The sequence below is a fragment of the Phasianus colchicus genome, chromosome 16, assembly GCF_987193195.1.
Source record: "Phasianus colchicus chromosome 16, bPhaCol1.hap1.1, whole genome shotgun sequence".
NCBI classification, from domain to species: domain Eukaryota; kingdom Metazoa; phylum Chordata; class Aves; order Galliformes; family Phasianidae; genus Phasianus; species Phasianus colchicus.
The window spans coordinates 3,288,597-3,300,353 of NC_143451.1; the positions used below are offsets into that span (position 1 = coordinate 3,288,597).

The following is an 11,757-nucleotide window of genomic DNA, read 5'->3' on the forward strand; positions in this document are numbered from 1 at the left end:
TCCTGGGGCAGTGAGCAGGGGCTGCTCAGGCCCTCTGGCTCAAAGGCAAAGCACAAGACTCTGAGGAAAAGCTGTACAAACATTTATTCTCAGAAACTACAGACTGAAAAGAGGCACTGGAGGTGTAGCCCTTACATTGTGTACTAACTCAATCTGATTTTCCTTCTCCCTTGCTGATCACTTTGGAAGGCACTCAGAGGCAAAGTCCTGGGGGAAGAGCCCAGCTAAGCACTGCTCAAGCACTGGTGGGAGAGCTTCTGATGATGCCACATTGCTGAGCCTTTGTACCAGGCTGGAGGAGCTGCTGTCAGAGTGCACATCCCTCTGTGCAGCTCCGTGCCATGCGCCGAACCTCCTTCATGTCGTAGGCCCAGGCTTGCTCCAGCCCCTGCCCAATGGTGCTGCTTGGTGTCCAGGAGGGGAAGGGGAAGCGCCCAGCCACCACGCGTGCCTCATCAGGGAGTTCTGCCAGGAGTTTGGCAGCCAGGGGCGGCTTCTGGGGAGAGAGAGACAGCTGAGGCCGGTTGGCCTTAGGGAAGCATCACTGTGCTGCAGTGACCCACTTGCTGTCCCATAGCAAAATGGTTCCCACATGGTCCCCAAAAGTGGCAGTGTCCAGTGGCCCTTTCATAGCACAGGCTGGGCTGGCTCTGTGATTTTCTTCACCTTCAGTCTCCTATTTTTGGCTATATTTTGTAAAGACTCTGCTCATATTCTAGATCTGCTCTCTTTTCTAAGGACAATCTCCCTGCTAGGCTTGCTGAGGATAGCAGTGTCTCAGCACACAGACTTACCACGCTGGGAGCCAGGAACACAATCACGTTGTAGCAATCAGAAAGATTCGCCTTTAAAGAGAAGGAAAAGGGAAATGAAAGAAGCGAAAGGCTCTTGGAGGATAAGTATGGGGGCACTGCTGAGTGCTGTGAGCCTTAAGGCAGGCAAAGATGCCATGGAATCCTTGGATATCCCAAGTTGGAAGGGACCCATAAGGATCATAGAGTCAAAGCTCCTGCCCTGCCCATGGCTGGCACCCAGCACAGCCACTGTCCCATGCAGCTGTTACCTTCCACAGATCCTGCTTCAGGAAGGAAACCTTCCCCTCATATCCAGCCCTGCGGGCCCGGTACCTGGCAAGCCACAGCAGCCAGGGGTTGAGCTCATAGCCAACAGCTGGCCGGAGTCCTTGCTTGTAAGCTTCAATCACCTGGGGGGTGAGAGAACTGGGGCTGAAATAAAGCTGTTAGGTTTGGGGCCAGGAGACCTCCCTGCTGCCTCCTGCCCTGGACACTGGGCCCCCCCCTGGGGACACAGATGTATATTGGTGTGTATATAGGAATTACTGGTGGATAGAGGGGAGTGCAGGGTGGGTGCCTGTAGGGGGCACAGGGGTTGCATGTAGGGTGTACAGAGGGGTATATGGTTGTGTTGGAGTTTATAGGAATGTACCTGGGGGGCACCCTGGGGCAGCCCTCCTGCACCAGCCCTAGTGGGGGCTTGTTGGGTGCAGCACTGTGGCCCTGGGGATCTCTGCACTGGGGATGCCCTTGAGGTTCCCTCCCTCACCGGGGCTCCCCCCTCTCTTCCCCCCCTTACGAGTCGGCCGTCCCCAGAACCCAGATCCGCCGTCTTCCCCGTGCGGCCTCGCAGCAGTCCCATCACATTGGCCACTTGCTGGGCACTGGATGGCACATATGGCACCTGGAGTCAAACAGCAGAGCAGGGGGATTTGCTCCGCACCCAGCCCGCCGAGCAAAGGGGATCCCATTTGGGGGGGCCTTAGGGGGTACCTGCAGGTGCAGCGGCACCCGGCGGAAGCCAGGCATGAGCACGGCAGCCCACACAGCATAGGCAGCCAGGCCGGTGGTGGCCGCCAGCTGCAGCAGCCCACGGCCCCCCAGGGCCTCCCCCTGCAGCTGCCCCGCCAGCTCGTCCAGCGCCTCCGCGTCCATTGCTGCCGGAAGGGGCGGCCCCCAGAACACCCGGGCCTTCCGTTGCCTGCATGGCCACGCGCCCACTGGGTGCCTTTCATCTGCTGCTCAGCAGCCAGCTCCAAGGCTTTGGCTGGGGTTGCTAAAGGTGGCAGCTCCCGGTGTGGTTGTGCACGCTTTGCAAGCTTGTGCACACTTCTGCGTGCTTGCACACACCCACGTGTGCTTGTGCACGGTTGTGCGTCCAAACTTGGAGCTCGGTTAGCTCCCCACTGCTGCTGGCCCCGTGAGGCTGTGGGAAAATTCCAGCCTGTGGGTCACAGCAGGGGGCCCGTGCCCACCCTCAATTAAAACCCAAACCCGGGAACAATACCACATCAATTAGGGGAGTGGTGCACAAAGGGCAGGCAGCTTCCCAGCCCTGTGCCGGCGGTTGTTGATGCATCATCGCACTGCATGTCTTACAGCCTCCTCCCTGTATCCCCTATGCCCATGGTAGAAATTTTGGGCTGGCTCCCAGCACCCTGACCCCGAGAACCTGAGGCCAACCCAGAATCCTAAGGGGAACCCCATGTCCCTGTGATGGGCTGACATTCCTGTGCTCCCAGGCACTGCTCAATGTCATTCAGCCCCCATTCGGCACATGTCCCAGAGCAGCGATGGGAACAGGGCACACCATGAGGACAAAAGGCCGTTTTTAATATTGATATCTATTTATATTTGCATAGATTAAGCACTTCTTGCCATGTGGATAGACACTCTTGAAAACCTCCTTGCTGTTTATATACAAGAAGTCGCCCATGGCCATGTCCCTGCACAGCACCACTGCATGGCATGGGGCTCGATGGCAGAGGAGCAGTGGGAGCTGCCCCTCCCTCGCCCTCAGTGCTGTGAGACAGCCCCAGCATGTCTGCAGCCAAATGGGACATGGGGATCACTCCAATTTTCTGCAGCTTGCTGGCAGGTGGAGCCAATTAGGCTGAGAGTGAGCAGAAAATCGGGGAAATAGGATCCAGGGGCTCAGGGCTGGGGGTTTGGGCAGCACAGGGAGGGGAGGAAAAGGGGGGGAAACCTCAGGGTGCAGCTCGAGCCCCCCAGGATGCCAGAGGGAGGGTGATGAACGAAGCCATTCCCACACACAGGGTGCTGGGGGTCGTGGCGTGGTGCAGGGTTGAGCAGGTGGCCATGCGTGGGGAGCGTTGGAGCCCCAGTCCCTCTCATCCCTGGTTGCTCCCCCCGCCGAGGCCACGGCGGCTGCAAAGCGGCTCCAAGAGCTGGGAATTTGTCACCATGCGCTGGGAAAGCTCCTTCCCACCAGCTGTCGGCATCGCCAGGGGTCCCAGGGGTCGGATTTTGCGTGGTTAAAGCTGGAGGGGGGCTGTGAGGCAGAGCCCAGGGCTTGGGATGGGCATCCTCCACTGGTGCTGCATATAGGTACCCAAAACGCCCCATCCTGCCTGATGCTGGGCAGCCTCTGGCCCTGGGGGAGCTCATCTTGACCCTATGGGGCATTCCTGACCCCAGAGGCATCATCCTAACCCAATGGGATACCCCTAACCCCCATGAACATTATCCAGTCCTACAGGGCATCCCCTAACCCTGAGGTCATCATCTTGTCCCTATAGGGCATCCCTGGTCCCAGCAATGTTGTCCAATCCTAACCCTAACCCTAACCCTAATCCCCTAACATCAGGGACACCATCCAACCCCACAGAACATCCCCCGACCCCACGGCATCTCCAGGTCCCAGAGTGCTGTGTGCAGTGGGGACGTGGGGACAGAAGGGATGGGGGAAGCAGGACAGCCCTGGGCCAGACACGAGATGAGATGTCCATCCCCCTGTCCATCCCCCTGCTCGGGGCGGGCTGCGCACAGCCGGCCGCTTTTGTGCGTTCCTTTGTGCCCCGGGATTCGCGCGTCCCGGCTTTTATCTGGCGGTCGGGAAGGGGGAAGGAACGGGGGGGGGGAGAGCGGGAGGGTAGAAAAGGGCTGGGGGGGAGAAAGTGGCGCGAAACAGCCGCTCCCTTTGTGCAGTGGGGATGGTGACAGGGACCTTGGGGACATTCCATTTTGCCCAAAGGGCTCCTCGATTGTGGTGGCCATGATGTCCCCTGTGCTGGAACAGAGTTGTGTAGGGGGGTCAGCTTGTGCCCCCCCATGTGGCACAACCAATGGGGACAGCAATCACCTCCAGACCCCCCATCCTGTGTCCGGTTGACACAAAACCCCATGCCACACCGCCATCCTCACCATCACAGTGCCTCTCACCTTGTTTTCCACCCTGCGGAGGAAACATGAATGGGATGGAGCCTGCTCACTGCAGCTCTGCCCGCTGCTTGGTGCCAAGAGGCCGTTTGGCTGAGGGTGGGTTTTGGGGGGGGATGCTGAGAGGACAGAGATGCCAGGACCACGGTGCCATCCCCGAGACCCAACTCACCATCACCATCCCCAACCCACAGTGGTGCTGACACCGTGACACCTCCTGTAGGAAGCCACAGCCCGGCGCCGCGGGGAAGCAGGAGTGGGCGGCCCCGACCTGGGGCAGAGGGCACCAAAAACATCACCGAAAATCCGTGTTGGAGAGAAAGCAGAGCCGCAGCCTTTTCCGCTGCAGCGGAACGATCTGATTTGGCCAAATAAACAGAGAGGGAGAAAAACAAGGGATTCGGCTGCCGGACAGAAAGCCGCCGGATGCTCAGAGCATTACATGCAATAATTTCAGCGACAGGAATGTGCTGGGGTCACAGGAGCCGGGATTGCGTGGGCAGCGCGGGGCCCTTTGTGTGCGCTCCTTTATTGCTTTTCCACCTCCCTCCTCCAGATTTCCCACTCCTTCCCAACCTGCCCCCCATTTTGGGGCTCTGTCCCAACCCCCAGTCCCTGCATGGCCCCAAACAACAGCATAAAATCATCGAGGAAAACCATAATGTGTCCTGCACCATCCGCACAGCTGCACTCTCGCAGGCAGATCCCATCGTTTTATCCGCACGCCCATATTTTAATTAAGCTCCAAATCCAGCAGTGCTCATCGGGAGCGGTTTGTGGATGGGGAAGAGGAGCTCTGGGGGTGGGTAGGGCACAATGGGGCCTTGTGGCTGTGGGCTCTGATGAGATCAGTGCTGACAGCAGCAACACGGGGGGGCCGACCCCGGGAAGAGCAATTTGGAAATAGCAATATGTATCTACACACATCTATGTGTTCCTATAGGTGTCTGCAGCCCTGCAGTGTGCGGGATGCTCGGCCGTGCACCTCAATGCTCAGTGCCCATCTGTCACCACTCGGTTAAAGAAGGCCACAAACATGACAAATACAGCTTAGTTTATATATATATATATATATAAAAAAAAAAAAAAAGTCACGAATTTGGTATCGTTATAACTTTAGTGCACATACGATGCTCCCCCCACCCTCAACGGTTTGAAATCCCCCCCTGCCCTGGTGTGGTGGCACCAGGGAACCACTATGGAGCCACGGCCCCATGGTGTCCCCATGTGGGCGGTGGCACAGCCCCACCTCTCCCTGCTCCTGTCCCCCTTCTGCGCTCAGCACTTTGGTTCTTATGGGGACCCTCCGTGCCACCTCTGCTCCCTCCTCAGCCTCGCTCCTTCAGCCTTGCTCCTCCTGCTCTCCCCTCCACCCGTGTCTCCCATCACCCTTAGGGTCAGGACACGGCTCTCCATCTCTGCAGTCCCCCTTCCACCCTCAACACTGCCGATCCACCTCCTCTCCCTGCTGTCACCACTGCGCTGTGCCACCACTCTCCTCATGCCCTGCAGTGTCCCCACACCTGCAATGACCCCTCGGCCCCCAGGACCCCCAGCCCGGAGCCCCCTTCTGCAGCCCCCCAGGGTCACACACTGGGAAAATCCCATCCTATCCCGCAGGATTTTCACAGGGCTGTCCCCACCCACCGTGCTCCCACATCCCTATGTGCCTGTCCCTGCAGACAGCATGCAGCTCCCTCCATGTGGCGATGCCCCCAGCATCCCAGGGCAGCGAGAGGTGGCTGAGATAAACACATTTTCCAGTGTCTCTCGAGCAGGGATGCTCCCAGCTCCCAAGTTGGGGGCTGCCCACCCCGAGCCGCTCAGTCCACAGGGAACTCGCAGGGGTTCTGCCTCCTGCGCCGGGCGCCCTCGTAGATGCGCTGGAAGTCCTTGTAGCGGGGAGCGCAGCTGAGCCATGCCTCACCAAAGTGCAGCCACCCCGTGAAGAGGAAGGTGCCGGGGCCCGGCCGCACACCGCAGCGCAGAGGAGTGCGGATGCTGCCTGCCGCCCGCCCCAGCCGCCCCCCGGTTTGGAAGAGGGGGAATTTCTGGCGGTGGATGCGGACGGCGCTCACCCCGATGACGGATTCCTGCAGCTCTGCGTCGTTGGAGACGCTGTGGATGGTACCGCGGACCACTGTGGGGGAAGGCAAAGAGGGATGAGTGTGCATCTGCCCCCATCCCCATCCCCATTCCTGTCTCCATGCCCTTCCTCTTTTTTATCCTCATCCTCACATCCTCATCCTTGTCTCCTTCCCCAGCTCCATCCCCTTCCCCATTCTTATCCCTATCCTCCTCCCCTTCTCTGTCCTGATCCTCATTCCCACTTCCATCCCCATTCCTTATTCCCATTTCCATTCCCCATTCCTGTTCCCATCACCATCCCTGTCTCCATTCCCATTTCTATTCCTTTTCCCCATTCCCTTCGCCATTTCTGACCTCATTCCTGTACCCATCCCCATCTCCATCATTATCCTTATTCCTGTCCCCATTCCTGTTCCCCATTCTTGTTCCTTTTCCCCATTCCCATTCTCATCCCTGTCCCCATTTCCAACCTCAACCCCATCCCCCAGCAGCCTCAGGGACCCATTGCAGGCTGGTGTGAAGGGGAACACATGGCCCCATATGGATGCAGAATGGGGCCATGACATATGAGATCAGCACGGGGCACCATGGCCATGCCACGGGCTGGATGAGGACAACACAGCGCTCTCGAAGCAGCGCTGTCCCATCACCCCATCCCTACAGCATCCCACTTTGTATTTCCCTCCCTCCTCCTGAGCCCAGAGATGCACTCACCAAAGTCACTAGTGCAAATGGCCATCAGGAGCTCAGTGTCGTTGCACGGCCGGCACACCCCTAGAATAACCAAACACCATTGTCACCACAGCGTGCCCACACCACGAGGGGAGAGAAATCCCTCTTTTCAAGAGGTTTTCCCACTTGAAGCACCCGAAGACGTTCTCACCTTCGGCGGGCAGCGCGGGCCGGGCGAGCCAATCCCCCCGCAGCTCATAGCGGAAGGCAGCGATGCGGCGGCTGATGTCACGCTGTGGGGTGGCCTGCAGGAACAGGGCCACCTGCTCATGGGGTGGCCAGCTGAAACACCTCACACGGGGCCGCGGGGCCACCTCTGCCTCGGGAAGCAGCAGCTCCAGCTCGCCATCTCGCTCCAGGTAGAGCTGAGCACCCCGGAAGGTGCCGGCTGGCTGAAGGCAGGCGGTGACGTGTCGGGGGTCTCGGCCATCAGAGGTGGTGGCGGGGGGCAGGCGGGGGGCCAGGCGGAGGCGGAGAGCCCCCGTGGGGTACAGCCACTCCAAGGAGCCCTCGGCGCAGCGTAGGGTGAGCTGCTCCACGCTGCCTGCCTCCTGTGACAAGCCGCTGCAAGGCACCGGGCATGGGGTCAGCACAACCCCGAGTGCAGACCCCAATCCCTGACCCACCCGAGGTGTCTGCACATGGGAGTGTGGAAACCCCAAAGAGTAATGCTAGAGTCTTGACTTCTCAGCTTTGGGGTGCAGTTTGGTGATTTATCCCCATCCCCATCTAGGGATGTTTCCTGCGTGTTCTCGCCCTCCTTGCCCCCAGATCCACCCCATTCCCTTTGCCCTTTCTGGGCGGACTTTTTCGGGTGCTGGGATCTGTGGGTTGGGGAAGGGGGGGGGGGTCACCTCGCTCCCTGCTCTTGTGGGATTCGGGTTCTCACGTTCCCGGCTCAGCGTTTTGCCGCTCCTGGCGCCGGGGCTGCCAAGCAGCGAGCCGGTGGAAGCGGGGCCGCCTTTAGGGTCGGGGGGAGCGGGGGCGGCCGCTTTGTCCGGGCCGAGGCGCTGGCGGCTGCGCGGCCCCGTGGCCCCGCCGCAGCCCCTCCTGCCGGGCCCCCGCTCTTTGTTCCCAAGTTCGGCGCCTTTCCGGGGTGGGAAAAGGCCCCGGGAAGAGTTTTTGGGGTCTCGGGGAGAATTTTAGGGCCCCAGCAGCCATTCCGACCAACCAATCGCGGGGCTGTAGGGAGCGGGGACACCGCGTGGAGAAGAGGATGGAGGAACGCACGGGTGAGTGGGGGGGAGATGTGGAAAAGCAGCTCGGAGCCCCTCCAGGCTGAGGGCAGCTTTTGGGGCATCGGTTCGAGCGAGGAAACTGAGGCAGGGAGAAATCCGAGGACTCAGCCTTAGGAGATGCACGGGGCTCTCTTCTCCACCGGGATTGGGACCGGGACTGAGGTCGGGATCAGAACGGAGATTGGGGTCCCACGCATCCCGGAGCTTACCTCCCCCTCCAGCTGCACTGATCCGCCGAGAAGCTGCCGAGGGCAGCGGCCAGCCCGGCTAGGCACAGCGCCCACAGAGCCCGCATGGCCGCTCCGGGGCTCCGGGCTCCCGGCAGCGGCGGCCCCGGGGGCGGCGGAGGCGGCGGCGGCCCCGGCCGTGGCCGCGGATCGCAGCGCGCTGGGGAATTTGGGGGGGGTGGGAACCGGGGGGGCCAATCAGCGCCGCGCCCCCAAACTTTGAGCCAATAGGGGCGGAGGGGCGGGGTTGTGCCCCCCCTCCTTCTCACCCCCCAAACCTCTACCCTGAGCATCCCACGCGGGGAGTGGAGATCGGTTCGCCACCACCGGGGGACCCCAGGGCGTAGGGGGTTGGCACGTGTTCTCCCATCCCCACGTCCCCCCCATAACCCCCCATTGCCTCCCCACGGAGGGGATTTTCTCGAGAAGGGGCCGCAGCGTGTGGGCACACCCTGGGACCCCCAATCCCATCCTCAAATCTCCCTTTGGAAAGATTTCCCCCCAGTTTGGACAGCCGCTATCAGCATCTGGCCGCCAGCCACGCATCTGCATCTCCTCCATCTCCCCTTCTTCCGCGAGCTGTTCCCAATTATGGCATTTTATTTTATTTTCCCTTCAGACACCATTGTGCCGGGCTCACAAACCCTGCAATTAATTAAGTTTCCATCGAGTGACAGCCCGCCAAAATGTTTGAAATAAACACGGAACAATTGCGATGCGATGATACAGGCGGAGAACAAAGTCCCCGGAGAGAGGGTGGAGCCGAATGGAAATGAGGGATTGTAAATTTGGATGGCAGAAAGAAAGAGAAAGGAGGGGAAGAGGAGGGGGCCGGGCACGAGGAGGGGGGAGAGGGATTCAGAGCCCTCCGGCCATGAAATGACACTGAAAGAAGTCAATCTGATGGAATCCGTGGAAAATTAAGACCGGGAGAGGGTGGATGCTGTGGGAGATGGACAAAGGCAGCAGGGTCAGCACCACTGCCCACCGACCTCCCAGAGCCGGGCCTGAAGTGGGCTGAACCGGGCTGAAATGAGTCGAACTGGGTCTGAAAGGAGCTGAAATGGGTGGAAATGGGTCCATACTGGGCTGAACTGGGCTGAACTGGGAAGATGCAAAGCCCTGTGCAGCACAGCACGCACAGCCCCCAGCCACTCGTCACTCAGTGAGATGGGGTGGGGTGAAGCATCCCTGGGGGCAGCCAGAGATGCCACCAACTGGAATGTTTTGGCCCCATGGCCACGTCCCCTGGCAGTGTCCCCAGGCCATGTCTATGAACCATCACCCCAACCCGCCTCCAGAGCCCCCCCTGCCCCCCATGACACTGTGCTGCGGTCCCTCCCACCCCAACCACCCACCTGCTGCAGGGGTCACCACGCAGCCACCTCCATCATGACTATGCGGGGCCACATGTCCGCACGCTGAGGACATCCTGCCATTGTCACCCCCGTGGTGTTGGCTGCCCGGCTCCCTGCTCTCGGGTCGCTTGGGGTCCTCGAGCTTCTAGGAGCCCCGGGGCCGGGATGCTGCGGGCTCGCAGTGCCCTCTTGTGACTGCGGACACGGCTCTGCATCCCCCCGACCCCGACCTCCCCCAGCAGGGATTTGGGATCTGCAGGTCTGGGCCTGATCCTGCCTCAGCTCTGCCCATAAATAGGCAGAGATCACGGTGGAGCAGGGTGGGTAGAAACCCTCCTGGGGGGGGAGCAGACGGGCTGTGAGGTGGGTGGGAAGGTGCAGGGGCTTCTCGGAGGGGAAGGGGCTGGGGCCTGACCCTAAAGTGCTGCTCAGAGGCTGGGGCTCCCCATCCCCTCCTGAAGCTGTGGCTGCGTGGGGAGCTGCTCCTACTGAGCCAAGAGAACCCGTGGGAACTGCAGCTGCGTCAGGCACCCACATCATCCCCAAAAAATAGCTCGAGAGGCCTCATATTGGCTTCCAGCCTCGCTGGATCCCAAGACATTGAGGGTCCTGGTCCCTGGCCCTACATATATCCTTGTCCTCTCGCAGTGTCCTGAGGGATGTCAGGAGGGAAACTGCATGCTAAGGGTCCCCACAGTGGGCAGGATCCCTGAATGAAGGTCCTTGCAGCACAGTGGTGGATCCCATGGCTAAGAGAGGGTTCTCATGTAAGGACAAGATTCCCCATTAGCTGGGTGAGGGTCCACATGGCCAAGTGAGGGACCTCGTTTTGGCGTTGGGTGTCCTCAAGTGAGAGAAGGTTCCCATGACAGAATGAGGATTTCAGAAGTGGGTGAGGCTCTCAGCAGCAGGATAAGGGTCTCTGTGGCCAGAGGAGGGTCCCCATGGCAAGACAAGTGTCCCCCTGGCTGGGTGAGGGTCCTAATAGCTAAGTGATTGTACCCACAGCAGAATGAGGGCCCCACCTCTAGGTTCTGCCCTCACCCAGCTTCAAGACCTGGAGGATATTGCACTCCAGATGGGAACCACAGAGGTGTGCTGAGCCCCACTGGGGGCAGTAGGGCTGCACCGAGGGTGGTGTCCCCAGGCTGTCCCCATCATCGTCAGCCTCCAAAACAGAAGCAGGCAAGGCTGCCCTGGCACGTGCATCCTCTCCGGCGGCGAATGGAGCTGCCTATTGATTTGCAGGCGGGCTAAAAATAACCCTCATCTCTTCATCCAGAGCTGTGAAAAATCCCCCATCGCTAGGCGACGGGTTACCGGGAGACAGCCATCGCTAGGCGACCGCTGTTGCCGCGGCGACGGCACCCTGCGCACTGCGGTCCAGCTTTGGTACCCACGGTCCGGCTGACCCAAGGATGCTCGGCCCATAGCATGGGAACCAAACCCAGCAGCCTTCAAGAGCCCCATGTGGGTAGCAGGGGTGGGAGCTGAGTGAACCGCCACCCACTGCCCACACAGGGTGGCTGTTCCCATAGGGACATCCCTGTGGGGACAAGGCTCGCAGGGGGAAGGACCTACAGGTTCTCACTGGGGTCACTGAGGGTGGGACAGATGTGTGATGTGGAAAAGGCCACAAACCCACATGTGCCTGCTCACTGATCCCTCCAGCCCATTTTTCTACAGTTGTCACCTGCTGGGCAGGATGGAGGTGGCAGAGGCTGCACTGTCCCTGCATGAGGGACACATCTGAGTGCCAGCAGCCTCCAGCCCCAGCAGCTCCCCATACCATCACCCCTGTGGCTGCTGTCTTCCCTTTACGCATGGGGCAGAGGCAGTTGCACACTGTGGGGACACAACACTTCCAGCTGTGGGGTGGGATTATGGGTGTGTGTGTGTGTGTGTGTGTGTGTACATCCTC

At 60.2% G+C, this 11,757-nt stretch overlaps 2 protein-coding genes across 2 annotated transcripts; both read right to left on the minus strand.

The window, feature by feature from the left end:
* Positions 1 to 65: 65 nt before the first annotated feature.
* ANTKMT (adenine nucleotide translocase lysine methyltransferase) lies at positions 66 to 1,976 on the minus strand. The gene is made up of 5 exons (XM_031595355.2): positions 1,788 to 1,976; positions 1,594 to 1,698; positions 1,064 to 1,204; positions 795 to 845; positions 66 to 496 (listed from the first exon to the last, which is right to left on the minus strand). The coding sequence occupies exons 1-5, from the start codon at positions 1,947 to 1,949 to the stop codon at positions 308 to 310; spliced, it is 648 nt and encodes a 215-aa protein (XP_031451215.2). The 5' UTR covers positions 1,950 to 1,976; the 3' UTR covers positions 66 to 307.
* Positions 1,977 to 5,276: 3,300 nt separating this feature from the next.
* METRN (meteorin, glial cell differentiation regulator) lies at positions 5,277 to 8,609 on the minus strand. The gene is made up of 4 exons (XM_031595351.2): positions 8,461 to 8,609; positions 7,165 to 7,577; positions 6,996 to 7,055; positions 5,277 to 6,333 (listed from the first exon to the last, which is right to left on the minus strand). Exons 1-4 carry the CDS (start codon positions 8,544 to 8,546, stop codon positions 6,017 to 6,019), a joined length of 876 nt encoding a protein of 291 aa, XP_031451211.1. The 5' UTR covers positions 8,547 to 8,609; the 3' UTR covers positions 5,277 to 6,016.
* Between the last annotated feature and the right edge of the window lie 3,148 nt (positions 8,610 to 11,757).